The sequence below is a fragment of the Beta vulgaris genome, chromosome 5 (genome assembly GCF_026745355.1).
Source record: "Beta vulgaris subsp. vulgaris cultivar EL10 chromosome 5, EL10.2, whole genome shotgun sequence".
Taxonomy (NCBI): Eukaryota; Viridiplantae; Streptophyta; class Magnoliopsida; order Caryophyllales; family Amaranthaceae; genus Beta; species Beta vulgaris.
Genome location: NC_079206.1, coordinates 5,586,297 through 5,602,881, shown reverse-complemented (window position 1 = coordinate 5,602,881; position 16,585 = coordinate 5,586,297). Strand labels below are relative to the sequence as shown.

At 36.3% G+C, this 16,585-nt stretch overlaps 1 protein-coding gene and 1 long non-coding RNA gene across 5 annotated transcripts; one reads left to right on the top strand and one right to left on the bottom strand.

Annotated features, from left to right (window-relative positions):
- Window positions 1-332: 332 nt before the first annotated feature.
- Window positions 333-4,106, bottom strand: LOC104892384 (uncharacterized). Of its 3 annotated transcripts, XR_008969308.1 has the most exons (5): window positions 3,945-4,106; window positions 3,679-3,771; window positions 3,508-3,601; window positions 2,785-2,951; window positions 333-787 (listed from the first exon to the last, which is right to left on the bottom strand). It is a non-coding gene; the product is annotated as an uncharacterized LOC104892384 (long non-coding RNA). The 3 variants fall into 3 exon arrangements; XR_008969306.1 differs by lacking the exon at window positions 3,945-4,106 and having other exon boundaries at window positions 3,679-3,926; XR_008969307.1 differs by lacking the exon at window positions 3,945-4,106 and having other exon boundaries at window positions 2,785-2,910; window positions 3,679-3,924.
- Window positions 4,107-4,889: 783 nt separating this feature from the next.
- Window positions 4,890-16,570, top strand: LOC104892383 (transcription factor bHLH126). Of its 2 annotated transcripts, none has more exons than XM_057394908.1 (3): window positions 4,890-5,430; window positions 9,020-9,352; window positions 16,162-16,350. In XM_057394908.1, the coding sequence occupies exons 1-3, from the start codon at window positions 5,014-5,016 to the stop codon at window positions 16,168-16,170; spliced, it is 759 nt and encodes a 252-aa protein (XP_057250891.1). In that variant the 5' UTR covers window positions 4,890-5,013; the 3' UTR covers window positions 16,171-16,350. The 2 variants fall into 2 exon arrangements, with proteins under 2 accessions (XP_057250891.1, XP_057250890.1); XM_057394907.1 differs by lacking the exon at window positions 16,162-16,350 and adding an exon at window positions 16,369-16,570 and having other exon boundaries at window positions 4,898-5,430.
- Window positions 16,571-16,585: the final 15 nt, after the last annotated feature.

Below are 16,585 nucleotides of genomic sequence, written 5' to 3'. Positions count from 1 at the left end.
CCGACGGTTTTAAACCGTCGTTGAAGCAACGACGTTTGAAAGCGGTCGTTATCTTAGCGACGACTGTAAACCGTCGCCATTTTCTAAAGCCATCGTTGTCTAAAAATTTCGTGGCAGCACTACTTTCTTGTACAACGACTATTTATCCGTCGTTGTTTTGATATTAAGCCGTCGTATTTTTAATTACATAATAATATGATAATCTTCCAAAATATAATTAAATCTGTACCTGCTGCACCTGTACGACACCCCGATATATACCATTAAACTTGTTCCTGCATCGTCTCTTTTGCATTCTATATTTTAAACTAAAAAAATATGCAATTTAAACATAATAAATTAGATTTATATACACAATACATCCCGATATCGAGGAATAAAGTTGAAGTCGAGTTCTACAAAAATATATATCGACAAATCTAAAAAGTAATAAGGTGGATGCCGATAAATATAGACACTAAATGTCTATAATTAGACAAACTATCTAGATTATTATATGTAAGCAAAATAGATCCCGGTGTCGGGAAATCAAGTCGTTGCTCCAACATCCCATAATTGCTTCAATTCCTCGATTAAGGGAATCATTTGTTTTTGGGTTCAACATACACTGCCAGAAACTGAGCTGAAAGTGCAAAAACAAAAAGCACCTGTTAGGAATGCATACATCATTTTTCTCGGTAGTCCAGAAGTTGTTTAAACCATGATGTTTCTCAGATAGGCCACCAAGAACAAAACTTCGAGCTGCCGACCGAGCATTATCAGCTGTTTCAGCCCATATCGTGCTCAACTGCAAGAGTTCAGACATTTTAGTCAATATCTAAAGAATTTCATATAGGGCCAAGTAAATGATAACGCAGGCAGTAGCGAAAATTCATAAATTTAAATGCAGACACTGAGCAGAATATAGTATACCCAACGCCAAAGGCTAAAACAATTCTCTACCACATTATTCCTTTGCCTTCATTTACATTTTTCAGATGTACACAAGTTTACCCTGGTCGGCTATTTGATTACAACAGCAAATGAGGAAAACCAAATAAAGGAGGATTAATGCACCACCACATATTAACATTAGTCGGATGCATAGAAATGAGTTGTCCAAGAAGAAAATAAAAACATAATTAAGACTACAGAGTATTTGAGTACAACTTTTTCTCAATAGCTCAAAATACTAATATCCTATTGACTCCAAGGACCCATCACTTTCCAAGCACCATCTTAAAAAAAAATCCATGTTTCACATGTAATCAATAAGTATATTAGAGAAAGGCTTAGCCATAACACAGAACTATATTCCTGAACCTTTTCTAAACTTAGAATCTTAGGACAACATTGCAATTTAGAGTATTCAGAGTTTAAAATTTCATGGCCAGCAGCAAGTCCCCATGATTGGCATCACCAGGAAGTAAACGCTACATTTATAAGATGCACCTAAGAATTGTCCAATCACTGATATCAGAAACATTTGTCAATTAAAGTAATATAGGGACTTCAGGCATCATTATCAGTCACCCAACCAGGACACTGGGGATCACACTTGTGCAGACACAATGACTTTATGTGGTTGCTGAACTTAACTGTGATGCTTCAAACAAGCCGCTTTAACAATTGTTTTACGCAAAGAAAGTACATGAGTCCCTACTAGAAGACAATTTAACTATAAGCACGATGAACTATATTAAATGTCTAAGTTGACAATATTTCTTATCAATTGTCAAGCAATAGGCCAGTCAGTCGTCTTTTGGATCAAAGGCCAAACAGAAAAAGTGTACTGCTAATCCAGGGGTAAGGCTAATAAGCCTTATTGCAACTTAAGATGGACAACAATTCAAACAGAAATGTCGACATGTCAATTTCTACCAATTCAATAGGTCACATGGTGACTTATATCCTTCTCAAAAGAAGGTTGTAAATTACTAGACATTCAAATACTTCATAATTCCTATTGCTACCTCTTGGCAGATTCCGGTGGATATTTTTGCTCAAAAATGACATAATGTATATTGTAATTGTCAGGGTTACAAGTAGTTCCTTCTTAAATAATTTTCATATTTTGATCAAACATACTTATCGAACATGTATATCAACTCATCTTGGTGAATAAAACCCACTAATTATAACCCAGCTTTACTATATACCAATTTATTTAGGAACCATAACTATAGTAGCATAAGCTAACTTCCTTCAATTAGATAAACTTACTATTCAAGATAGCAAGAATAAGGCTTTTCGTTAAACAAGCTAAGCTAACAATTTTTCTAATTAGACTAATTAACCCAGGAACTTATCATCACAAACTAGAGCTAGCAATTTGTGACACAACAAGACCAAAACTGACATGACACGAACACTGAAGGTAATAAGAGAAGCCAAACTCCACAAGATATGACACGAAATCAACTCAAACCCAACCTCATTTGATCAATTTGTCATATTATGTATTTATCATACATTCTGCATAGGCCATACTTGGTAGACAGATAATTTTATAATGTTTGTAAAAGATCAAAAAAAACCAACTGAGACCAAACATGAACACTACCCGTTTACCCAAATTTCTAGCTCTAAGATCACAAAGCCAATATGTGAGTAAAGAAGGTGCAGGCAGGGAAGCAAATTTGAATCTTTGGCTATGTTTCTCAGTAATCTGTTGCCTGACACATTTTGTTTTTCATCATGCCAACAATAACAATAACAAAGACTTAATCCCAACAGGAGCGGTCAGCCTTGAGGTTAGTATGCAAATTCAAAAAGTATAAAGTTGTAAACGAACGAAGGCCTTACCCAATTACAAAAAGGCTGACAAGTATTGGATTATGGAGTACTCTCTTCTTTGCAAGGGCATACGCATCCATCAACGCAAGGCCAAAGCTCCATATTACTTGCAAACCCATGGAAGCAATGAGATAGCTGCAAAGGCAATATGTGTTTCAGACATTCATCCCAAACACCTTCAAACATAAGAATGAAGATATTAGAACTAGCACTAAATTATCAAGAAAGGCTAATGCTTATAGAAATTTATCAGCTATACTAAGACGCTTCCTGAAAGCTTCTATCAGAAGAACTGAAAAAATTATAATCAATCTTCTGATATAATGGATGGAAACTATGAGAATAAAAGATAACTTTGCATATTTGTTGCTTTTAAGGAGCATTTAAAGCAAAAAGAGTAGGAGAGGGAAAAACTGAGACTAACAACAAGTAACAATATGCAAAAAATTTAACCATCAGCAAGCTAAACAGTCATAGTCTTTTGCTTGTACAAGTTTTTCAATTCTTTGTTGAACAGATGCAGTTTAATCTTGTGCAGGTTTTTTTCCCATCAACATAACATAAGGTATGTTGACGACAATGAATTCTGGATTGATGAAGCTATAATCTGTTTCTTGGTAATGTTAAATCTCTTAAAAGATTCTAATACAAATTTCTGTTGAACCATATTACACCGAGTCCACCATTCTCGATAAAGAACAAAACAACATCAACAAATTAAACAACAATTACCAAAGAGAGAATGTATGGACTGGACTGGAGGAAGACGCGGCGGAGGGAGTAATGAATTTCGCGGCGCCGGCGTAAGGTGGTGTGTGTTGGCCACCTATATCCAAAAACCCAATTTTTAGGGTAACAATTATTTTTAAAAAAAATTCATAAACAAAGAGGGGTAGAAATTACCGCCGGTAGGGTGGTTTAGGTCGCCTGTCGCCGAAATTCCTTCAATGCAGTTCAGTGGTGGCGGTGCGTGTTTCGCCGGTTCGCAAAAACCTTCTAAAAAACGAGTAAACAGTTCAGTGGGAGGAAGTTTAGAGAAAGCAGTTGCGACTTTGCGAGTTTGATGCAAGTGGTAAATAATCAACGACCGCTTCTACTAACCAGAGTCGGTTAATAGACGACGCCTAAACCCTAATAAATCTAAAATTTAAATTAGTTAGAGCACCGACCGCTTTAGACTGACGTTGAAATGAGCGTGCGTTTTACGCCGACGCTGTTGCATTTAAAAGCCGTCGGTGGTGCCGACGACTTAAAACCGTCGCTAATTAGAAGAACAACGTCTGTTTTTACAGCAGTCGCTAGAAAGCCGTCGTTGATTTGGCATTTTCTTGTAGTGGAAGTTGATTAATAATTAACTCGATCTCAATATGACCAAACATAAACACAAATTCACAAAATAGACATTTTGATACGAGATGATTTGATTATCCGAACATGACAAAACCCTAATAAATAATCTTATTAGAACCCAACTTACATGGAGATTGACACATCTACCCACTAGGTAGACTACGCACTAGAAATAGACATTTATAAAAAATAATTAACTCTGCTAAGCTGCACTCCGCTAGTTATTTTTTTTTTTTTTGAGGGGGCTGCACTCCGCTAGTTATTAATATTTATTTATAATGGGTTGATTATTACACACTGAGTAGATAGTTTTTCCCAACCTACATAGTCGAATTAACAACTATACTCATAAACTGGAGCGATCAGAGGTAAACCGACCCGCAGTCCCGTCCTGAAAATGCCCGGGCTTGCGCAAATTTTTTGGATCCAATTTTAGGTCCAGTCCATTTTTTGGTTTTGGACAGGTTTGAACAAGCCAAAAATGAATTTTTGGTTTAAATGTTGATGTGGCCGAATTTTAGCCCAAAAAAGTACTATTATCTATTAAAAGCTCGCTTTGGACAACAAAAATCGGCCCAAAATCAACTGATCGATTTTTAATGATAGCGGCCCGGCCCGCATTTTAATCACCTCTATCATAAACCCAAAATAATGGTGTTATTCTGTCACCTGTGCTTTATTCGGAGATATCAGCAATCAATATGAAGTCATTTCTTAGACAAGCAAGGGTCCACTTTGCAAACAAAATTAGATAATCTTGGTTAGTGCAAAGATCTTATTAATTTTTATAATGCTATAGATAATATTTTTTAGTTCTCACTTTACTTCTCCTACTGTACATATTAAAGAGATGAAGTAGAGAGAAGAACGAAAGAAACAACTCATACAATGATGAACAATCTTTCCCCTCCAATATTTGATCCTTTCTGCTCACAAAATGATGAATTATTCTATAACATCCCCGATTTTGTACCTGCAACTCAAATATTAGCAGATCAAGGTGATCAAATAATCCCTACACAAGAACAACAACAAAATGATGAGTTTATCAATCAATTTCCCACTTTTATTGAAGATCCTTCTTTGGAAACCAATAATAATCATATTGTCCAACTTAAAAAACGATCATTATCGTCAACTTTAAGGGCAACTATTGATTATGATCATAAAAATGTTGATATAATTCCTAATGATAAGAAGAAAAAGCAGAAGATTATACATAGAGAAGTGGAGAGACAAAGAAGACTTGAGATGTCTTCCCTTCATATTTCTCTAAGATCTCTTCTTCCTCTCGAATATATTAAGGTACGTATTATCTCCATTTATTGGTCATTAACGTATCTTTATTTGTCTTTTATGAGTCATTCAATATATAGATTTTGTTTTATATACTTGTGTTGTTATGTATACGTTACTACAGTATGTTTTTTTATTTTTTAAAAATTGTTTTTTTAATTAGGGTAAGGAGAATTCGATTATAAGAAGTAGCAAATTGGATTATTTTAATGTAGAAAGAGAATGAATGCATACATCATTTACAGTAAAATTTATGCAGTATAATAACTACACAAATGGTCCTCAGATACTTTTTTATTTGTAGAAAAAAGAACCACTTGATGTTATAATATTTGCATACAATTATGTTACTTCATTAAGAAAGTCTCTATTCCAAAGGAGATAATTTTATTGTGCGTCCTCTATTTCAATTTAGATACTTCCTCCGTTTTTTATTAGATGTTATACTTTTTAAATCATGGACTCCTAGGTAATTTTTGGAGAGAAGAGAGATAGAGACAATGAAAAACAAAAGGGTCCCATGTGAACATATGATAGGAGAGAGATAGATAGAAGTTATTACCCAAAATAAAAGTGTAACATCTAATTTAAAACTTCCTAAAATAGAAATGTAACATTTAAAAAAAACAGAGGAAGTATTACATTTTTAAAATCACAGACTCCTAGACAATTTTTGGAGAGGAGAGAGATAGAGCAAGAAAACAAAAGGGTCCCATGTGATAGGAGAGAGAGAGAGAAATCATTACCCAAAATGAAAGTATAACATCTAATTTGAAACTTCTTAAAATAGAAAATGTAACATCTAATTTGTAACGGAGGAAGTATATGGAAATTTCCCAGATCTAGCTACTTACATTAGGAATGTGCATCACGAGCAAATTTCTCTGGGGTGCGCATTTGATGAGTAATTGTGATGGGTCTTTCTAATCTATATCATAAGACATAGGTTAAGAATATTAAAAAACCTGTATAAGATATCAATATACAAAAAGTACACAAATTCTTATAAAATATGGTCTCATATTAGTGTTAACATGAGGTCAATTGATGTCATGCTGACATCACGCGCGTGCATCATACCAGCAGTGGTATTAGTTAAACGCTTGAACCTACTTATTAGTTATGCTAACCTTAATTTGCTTCTGGATGAATTAGTTAATCGCTGAAGTATATTAGTTAAGCATTGAATTATATTAGTTAAGCGCTTGGACCTATTAGTTATGCTAGTAAAATCATCTCATTTTCCCTCAATTTATATTTTCTCTCTCCTATGCCAACTTTAATTTCTATCTCCTATATCCCCTTCTTTTATCAACTTGTGTTTCTCTCTCCTCTGCGCTGCCATTTCCCTCTCCTCCACCCAATTTCCATCTCTTTCTAAAGCCTACATCTCTTTCTTTTTCTTTTTTAAACATATGAAACTTTCAACCATATAACGTCCTTTTTCGCGACTTCTTCAATCTTGATGATGAGAATTTATCAAAGTTCTTTGTTTCCCTCTATCAATGGGTCTAAACTCTAATGAATATCTTATTATGAGTTACATCTTCTAGGTAGAAAGTTACATTTTTTTCAGGTCAGTAGTTATGGTTTTCAGGTGATTAGTTATTGTTTTCAGGTAAATAGTTATGCAACTGGGTAAATAGTTATATTTGAAAGGTTAATAGTTATGGTTTTTAGTTATTAGTAATTGTTTACACGTTATTAGTTATAGTTTTCATATTATTAGTCATAGTTATGGTTATGGATTAATGGTTATATTTGTAAGTTTAATAGTTATGGTTATGGATTAATGGTTATATTTGTAAGTTTAATAGTTATGGTTATGGATTAATGGTTATATTTGTAAGTTTAATAGTTATGGTTTTTAGTTCTTAGTTATTAGTAAAATGTGTTAAAATAATCTGGTTTCTATGATATAATGAATATACTTCAACTCTTAAATAATATAATTCAATGCTTAATTAATATAACTTCACCGCTTAACTAATTCATCCAGAAGCAATTTAGGTTAGCATAACTAATAGGTCCAACCACTTAACTAATTCTGTAGCTGGTTTGATGCATGCACGTGATGTTAGCATGACATTAGTTGGTCTCATGTTAACACTAAAGTGAGACCGTCTCTTAAAAAACGAACTCCAAAAAGTATCCATTTCAAAATCTATCTAATCAAACTTAATTTTCTTACATGATTATCTTTATATTCATTACTTATCCTTATTTATTAAACCTAATTAATAGAATATTGTTGTATTTTTAATGAGATCTTGAAATTCTTAACCCATGTCATCTGGCATAGGTTAGAAAAAACATATTCTAAATAAGGGGATCATTATGTGTACACAACACGTGTAATCATTTACAAGTGAGAGACAAAGAGTATAGAAACAAATCAAAAATCATTAATGTGTGAGGTTTTCTAGTCTTGATTCTTCAATTTTTGATGTATGATTAAGTTCGATTTACAATTTAGATTTGGCCTAAGTGCAATCTAATTCGAAATACATATTAAGCTTTTATTTTTGACCCCAATGTCAATCTAATAAAAAAAAAACTCCGGTTTAGAATATAAAATTAATCTTATTAAATTATTTGATTTTGAATTGGATCGAAAATTTATTTAAGGGAAGTATATATATAAATTATTATTTTTAATATACATTATGAATATTATAATTTTTGTATCATTATATTTAACTTAAATACTACTTTAAAGCAAGATGTACCCGTGATAGTAGAGCATTCTTTTGTTTGAGGGGTATTAAATGCAACTAACACATTCATCTCCTTGAAAATTTTAGAACTAATTTAATAATAATGCAAGAGGTTTTACTGAACTAATTATATATATATGAGACACTTTATGAATTTTTCTTGTTTTAAATACCATTAGGATCACAATTACTTCCTTTATTTTGAATTAAATGTAACAAAATTCGTCCCATAATATAGTGCTTGTTTCTTTTTTATACAATCTTCAAGATGTAACTTTGACCTTTAATATCTCCAATTCCTTATTAATAAAAAATATAAAAAAAGTTGATATTATGAAACTACACAGTGAGACGAATCTAACAAGATCCCACATGAATATGTTTTTTATATATACAAATCAGAATATTTGGTCAAAATTTTAAAATTTGACCTACCAAAAATGAAGTAGGCACTATATTATGGGACGGAGGGAGTACCTCTTTGTTGCATTTAATTTGAAACGGAGAAAGTATAATAAATTTTAGCTCGTGCGTTACGGCCTTACGGGTTTAAATATCGGTATATTGAAGTATATGCTATAATTAGTATATGAAACAATTATTATTATGTCCAAACCTTGGATCTGTAAATTACCCAACAAAAGTACGGGCAATGCTACATCTACCCGGTGGGTAGTTAACCCACTAGAAATAGAGCATTAAAAAACTATTAGAATTGATGAGTTGGATTCCACTATTTATTCATTTCTATTAGTAGTGGGTTGTTGACCCACTGGGTAGATAAAGTTTTTTCCCAAAAGTACCCATATCTATTCCAAATTACATGAAAACTTGCTTGAATACTAATTTGATATAAAATTTCTGAACGATTGTTTTTGAAGGGGAAGCCATCGATTTCTGCACATCTGGAAGAGGCAGTAAAGTACATAAAGCAGATGCAACAAAAAATCAAAGGATTAAATGACCAAAGAGATGGCCTAAGGAAAGAAGTGTCCAATATTGAGAAGCATGCGCATGATCATAATAATGTGATTATAAATGTTTTCAAAGAAAGTTTAGAAGTGATTGTGAGCACTAAATGTGAGGATGTTGAAGGTGATGAAGGGTTGCCTCTTTCAAAGGTGCTTCAATGTTTAATCCAAGAAGGTCTAGATGTGGTCAGCGCCATTTCTAAGAAAGTCAACACCAATTATGTTCACTGCATTCATGCTCAGGTATCAATATTACATGAGATACATAGAGTTGATTTGTTAGATTGCAAATATAAAAAAAGGAAAGTTTTCAGAGATTTGGACCAACAAATACTAAAAACTTGATATCGAACAAATGATACTCAAAATAATAATACAAAATTACTACCACAACGACATCGACATTTGGGGGTAAGTGGATTGGACTTTGCCAAATTCAAATTTTGTCCAAAGTTTTTTGGACTTAAGAAATTGAGTGTGAATTCGATCCAAACTTTCTTTTGAGTACAATCCAGCACAATCCGAAATTATTTTACTTAGTCTGAATCCAGTCCACTCCAGTTTAATTATTATATAATATATATTATTATCACAATGTTTTCCGATTGAAGCATTGAAATTTGAAAAGTTAGACTCATTACATCCATTTCATAAAATAAGTTATGTACATCTTTAAAGTCTTATAAAATGCAAATTACAAAATACAAAAGGCGATAATAGGGTTAAAATAACTTAAATATATATTATATGTATATGTATATAAAAATATATTTTTATATACTAAAATATATTTTGGACCGAATTGGACTTAGGTAGTGTTTGGAAACTTGTATTTTATTTCAAATAATGGAATTGAAATTTGGAATTTAAAGTTCTTCGTATTTCAATTTCTAATCACTGTTTTATAAAGGGGGTTTGATAGAGGAGAGAGAAATAGAAGTTTAATGGAGGAGAGAGAAAAAGTATGGGTTTATTAAAGGAGACAGAAATAAATATTAGAAAGAGAATGAGTGAAGTTGGGATATAGATACTCATGGAGTTGAGATATGTATGAGGAGAAAATTTCAAATGACAAGGTAATAGCTTGAATTTTAAATTCTACTAATATAGGCTTTTGATAAGAATTTGGACAAATTCCATAATTTCAAATTCCATGCTATCCAAACAATAGATTTCATCCAAATCCAGAATTTGAAATGAAATCTTGCTATCCAAACATAGCATTATTGGACTCCAAAAAGGTGAGTCCGAATCCAATCAGAAAATATTTGGACTTAATTAAAAATTTAAAATTGTGTCCAGTCTAAATAATACTTTTCAGTTCGACAAATTTGAACTAGATTGTACTGTGAACTTTTCGCTGTGCACTTATACCCCTAATTGACATCATCATTAATACTCCCTCCGTTTTATCTTAATCTACACACTTTGACATTTTACACTATTCACAAATTTCACTTTGACCATCATTTGTGATTTATACGCGGATGAAAATATAGTCATGTGGGATCTTGTTAGATTCATCATAATATGATTTTATTAATATATACTTTTTATGATATTTACAAATACAAAACTAAAGATATATATATGTGTTCAAAGTTTTGCATTGACATGCGTGAAAATTGTAAGTGTGTAGATTAAAATGAAACGGAGGGAGTATCAATAGAAGTATTATGTTTTGATTAAAATAAGAAGGGGAAAGTAATAAAGTGGCTTAAGTATATGAGGGATTGTTTTTTTCACTTGCGATGAATGAGTCAATATGATGAAAAGAAGTTTATTATAGGTAGCATATACTCCCTTCATTTAAAAATAGTTATATCATTTGGATATATAGTATTTATTATTCACATCTTAGATTTTGATTTTTTTTTGGTGATTTATATTTTTAGAAAAACACAGTCATGTAGACTTGTTAGATTCGACTCAATATGTATTATTTTAATATCAAGATTTATAATTTTTACCTATTGATAATTAAAGATATATATATTTGAAACTATTAGAAATGATAATTTCCCTTAACTCAAATTAGGTTACAAGAGTCTACATATATGCAAGGTAACAGAAACCTATAAACAAGGAAACTATACAAAGAATATTCTTTTGGAGATTACATAAGATACACGTTGACTAAACTAGAATATTGACATATTCTATCACACCCTAGCAGTTGAAGCGGGATTAGGGAGGACGCTGAGACTGGATCGAAATTCCTCAAAGAGAGGGCGTGGAAGACCTTTTGTAAAAATGTCCGCAAACTGATATCGAGAGGGAACATGAAGAACACGAACAAGGCCTTTGGCAACCTTGTCACGAACAAAGTGGATATCCATCTCGATGTGTTTAGTGCGTTGATGTTGAACTGGGTTACCAGAGAGGTAAACTGCACTAACATTGTCACAATAAACAAGAGTGGCTTGACGCACGGGACAGTGGAGTTCAAGTAGCAGGTTGCGGAGCCAGGAAGTTTCAGAGACAACATTTGCAACACCACGGTACTCAGATTCAGCACTGGAGCGAGAGAGAGTGGCTTGCCGTTTGGAGGACCAGGAGATGAGATTATCACCAAGAAAGACACAGTATCCCGAAGTGGAGCGACGGGTGTCGGGGCAGCCCCCCCAGTCAGCGTCGGTGTAGGAGACCAAGCGCGCGGAGCGAGAGGAATACAAATGCATACCCAAATGAAGAGTACCCTGAACATATCGGAGGATACGTTTAAGGGCATGAAAATGAGGTTCCCGAAGGTCATGCATGAAGAGACAAACTTGCTGGACCGCATATGTAAGATCTGGTCTGGTAAAAGTTAGGTATTGAAGAGCACCGGCCAGACTACGATATAGAGAAGGGTCAGCAACAGAAGGACCGGAGGAGGCGCTGAGTTTGGCCTTGGTGTCGACCGGAGTAGCAGCGGGTTTACATGATGACATATTAGCACGGGCTAAGATTTCCTCAGCATACTTCTTCTGAGAGAGATAGAAACCACCTGCAAATTTAGTAACAGAAATACCAAGGAAGTAGCTCAACGGTCCCAAGTCAGTCATGGCAAATTCAGCACTGAGATGAGACATGATAGTAGTGCGCAGAGTGTCTGAAGATGCAGTCAAAATAATGTCATCCACGTAGAGCAGTAAATAAGCAACATCAGAACCACGATGATATATAAATAAGGAGTGATCAGACTGGCTGTGATGAAACCCAAAAGAGGAGAGATAAGTGGCAAACCGCTGATACCAGGCTCGGGGAGCCTGTTTAAGACCATATAAAGATTTGCGGAGGCGACAAACATAATCTGGGTGAGTGCGGTCGCGAAAGCCAGGGGGCTGATGCATATAAACTGTTTCCTGCAGGTGCCCATGTAAGAATGCATTTTTAACATCCAGCTGGTGTATAGACCAAGATTTGCTAAGAGCCAGGGAGAGAACAGTGCGTATAGTGGCCGGCTTGACGACGGGGCTGAAAGTCTCCTCACAATCAATACCGACCTGTTGTGACCTGCCATTATCAACAAGACGGGCTTTATGCCGCTCAAGAGAACCGTCAGACCGAAATTTATGTTTAAAAAGCCACATGCAGCGAACAATATTATCATCTGAAGGGCGGGGAACAAGCTCCCACGTCTCATTTTTAATTAAAGCATGATACTCATCAGTCATGGCTACCTTCCAATTTGGGTCTTGGAGCGCAAGAAGAGGGGAGGTAGGAATGGGGGAGGGAGAGAGGGTGGAAGCAGAAAGGTTGAGAATGTGTTTAGGCTTGCGGATTCCAAGACGGGCTCGGGTGGTCATGGAGTGGGTAGGTGGGTTAGGTGGCTGGGAAGGGGGGATCAGGGCATTCTACGGGTCTTTTGTATGGTTGCGTAGTAGCTTGTTATCGGGTCAGTGAGCACGGGTGGGGGCTGGGTAGCAGGCGTGGGCGGGTCAGTGATCGCGGGTGGGGGCTGGGCAGTGGGAGTAGGCGTGAGGTTGTTGGGCGGGTTGGTAGTAGTGGAGTGAGTGGTATTAAGAGGAGTGGGTTGGGCAGGGAGATGGGGGTCCGAGAGGTGAGTGGGGGGTGGGCCTGGGTTTATAGTGTTGGGCAGGGGAGGGATATTTGCGGTGGGAGGTGGAACGGGAATATGTGGGCCGTTTGAGGGAGGGGGGTTAAGGGGCAATAAGATGGGCGGTTCATCAACGAAGGAGTAGGAAGGTGGTGTAGAGGAAGGGATAGTTTTAAAGGGGAAAATGTCTTCATTAAACGTGACATGACGGGAGATGTAAATTTTATTGGAGTTAATATCAAGACATTTGTAGCCACGGTGATTAGAGGGAAAACCAAGGAAGACACAAGGAGCAGAACGGGCTTGGAGTTTGTTTATAGAGGTAGAGGGAAGGTGAGGATAGCATAGACATCCGAAAGTACGTATGTGAGAATAAGAGGGATGGCGGTTGTAGAGAATTTGGGTGGGGGAGGCAAAAGAAAGGACTTTGGACGGGAGAACATTGTGAAGGTAAGTGGCCATTTGAAGAGCATGGGGCCAAAAGGAGGGAGGGACGGAGGCGTGTAGGAGGAGGGTACGGGTGGTGTTATTGATGGTTCTTATTTTACGTTCCGCCTTACCGTTTTGAGATGAAGTGTAGGGGCAAGAAAAACGGAAATACATGCCATGTTGCGCACATTGTTTTTGGAATGGAGAATTATCAAACTCACGACCGTTATCACATTGAAAACTTTTAATATCACGTTCAAATTGAGTTTTGACATATTGGCGAAAGTTAAGGAAGGTGGAGAGAACTTGGGATTTATTTGTGAGGGGAAAAGTCCATAGAAAATTCGTGAAATCATCCAAAAACAATATATAATATCTGTGACCAAAGGAACTCAAAGTAGGTGAGGTCCAAAGATCACTATGAACAATATCAAAAGGCGCAATAGTAGTATTATTAGAAGATGAAAAAGGTAATTTAATGTGTTTACCAACTTGACAACCATGAAAAAAAGAAAGTCCACAAGGGGAAGTACAAGAGATAAAATTATTCGATTTTAAAGCATTGAGCACTGGGGCGCCGGGATGGCCTAGACGGTTGTGCCATGTGGTGGTGGAGAGGCCGGCAAAATCTGTAGTTGTAGGTGTAGTGGAGGGTGAAATAGGGTAGAGATCCCCTGTGCTATCACATCTCATAATAATAGTCCCCGTCCAAAGGTCCTTCACATGAAAACCAAACGGATCAAATTCAACAGAAACATGATTGTCAGTAGTAAATTGGCGCACAGAAATGAGATTTTTAATGATTTGAGGGGCATGAAGTACGTGATTAAGAGAGAGGGGAGTAGGACGGGTTGAGTTGCATGGAAGAAAAGAGCGACCAAGACCAAGAACCGGTATAGTATGACCATTACCAACAAGAATAGATTTATTCATGCGTGAATTAAAATAAGACGAGAGAGTACCTGAATCACCCGTCATGTGAGATGAGGCCCCAATATCCATGTACCAATTGTCATCAGGAGGGTTGAGAGACATAGTGTGAAATGCCGCATCAATTTCGGTGGGAATGTTCTCGGTGGAAGCAGGGGCCGTATCAAATGTGGCGGCATAGGCCTGGGCTGGCCGAGGCCCAAGAAGACCGGGTCCAGTAGGTGGCCGATGAGCAGCCCTCTGTGGAGCAGTAGGATATGGGCAGGGGGCTTGGGCCCATGTAGGAGGGGGTCCATAATAATGGTGCGGATAGTAAGAGGGCCCGTAGGGGGAATGAGAAAAACCATGAGGAGGATACCTGGGATGCATAGCGGGGTTTCCCGGTTTGCCACGTCCGCAACCGCGGCTGCTGTGATGACGTCCCCCACGACCACCCCGGCCGCGGCCGCGAGAACTTGACGACCGCTGTGGTGGTTCTGCCGGTGGCTCGTCAGACCCGTCGTTGGAGGTAGGCTCGGTGGAAGCAACAAGAGCATTAGAGGAGGAAGAACCCAATTGTTGTGACTTACGTGATTCCTCCAAGGTGAGCATTGAACGGGCCTTGTAGAAGGGATAAAGAGGTTCACTCAGTTGGATAATAGACGCCACATTATCATATGCATCTGTGAGGCCAGCGACAAGTTGAAGGACAAGCCTTTGATTAGAGACCGAGGATCCGACGCCGGCAAGTTGATCGGAGAGAAGTTTGAGGCGTTGGCAATACGCAGAAACATTCTTGAAGTTTTCAAGATGAGTGTTAGAAAATTGGTTCTCAAGGTAGACGGCACGTGAATGCTTGTTATCTTGAAAAATGTCGCGGAGGCGTTCCCATGCTTGTTGAGCGGTAGAATCGGGCTCGAGAATGGTGAGCATGAGATCTTCAGAAATAGTGCCATAGATCCATTGGAGAACCACAACATCAAGATGGTTCCATAACTCTTTGTCCTTGATTTCGGTAGGGGTGGTGGGGGGGATGATATGATCAAGAACTTGATTTGCTCGAGCGGTAATCTTAAAAAGCTCGGCCCATGAAGAGTAATGAACGTTCTCCATGTCAAGAACAAGGGGGATATGATGCTTGATGTTGAGGGTGATGGCAGAGGGTTTGTCGGCCATGGTAGGTAGAAGGGAAAAGCCGTAGCAGTAACGGCGAAGAAGAAGACGGCTAGGGGAGAGAAAAAAAAAATTGACCTAGGCTCTGATTACCATATTAGAAATGATAATTTCCCTTAACTCAAATTAGGTTACAAGAGTCTACATATATGCAAGGTAACAGAATCCTATAAACAAGGAAACTATACAAAGAATATTCTTTTGGAGATTACATAAGATACACGTTGACTAAACTAGAATATTGACATATTCTATCAGAAACAATATATTGACAAACGTAAAAACATAAAAAAGGTGCAAGTATTTAGAAACGGAGGAACTAATCTTGAATAAAGCCAGACAACCATTGTATCTTAATTTTCATACTATGTTGTTTAAGTTTGATTTTATTACCAATCTGTGAAATGCGCCTATTGTGTCTTGTGAACTTATCCCAATGTGACAAGAAGAGGACTAGTAAGATTTGACCTAATTGTTCATATTTTTTGCATATGGATAGGTAAAGTGAGGAGAAAATTATCAAAGTGTCTCAAAACATTTACCAAAAAAGGAATTGTCGTAAGTATATAAAAATATCTATAAATAAAAATTGTTGCAACTAAAAAAACAGAGGAAGTATATTCTCCCAAGTCCCATGACACTTCATTATTTTTTTTCTTGTTCCTTTTCGATATTATTTACTCACCCCGTAATGTTCGAATGACAGGTCATAGATGAGGGGAACATTGCTATTGACGTAACGAATCTGAAGAAAAAAATAGCTGATATCCAGATATAAAGTTCTATTTATATGCACAACTTTAAAATCTCTAACTACTAAAATTTAAATGCATGATTTGTTTTATTTTTTATATTTTAAATTCTTTGAAGTTTTCAAGATTTATGAAATTTGAGAGAAGTGTGTGGTACTCTGGTATACAAAA

Bases quoted from the DNA above. Each gene is read 5' to 3' on its own strand.
- LOC104892383 (XM_057394907.1), top strand. From the start codon at position 5,014: ATGATGAACAATCTTTCCCCTCCAATATTTGATCCTTTCTGCTCACAA. The intron at 5,431-9,019 runs GTACGTATTATC...TTGTTTTTGAAG, and splicing joins TTCCTCTCGAATATATTAAG to GGGAAGCCATCGATTTCTGC. The intron at 9,353-16,368 runs GTATCAATATTA...TTCGAATGACAG, and splicing joins TTCACTGCATTCATGCTCAG to GTCATAGATGAGGGGAACAT.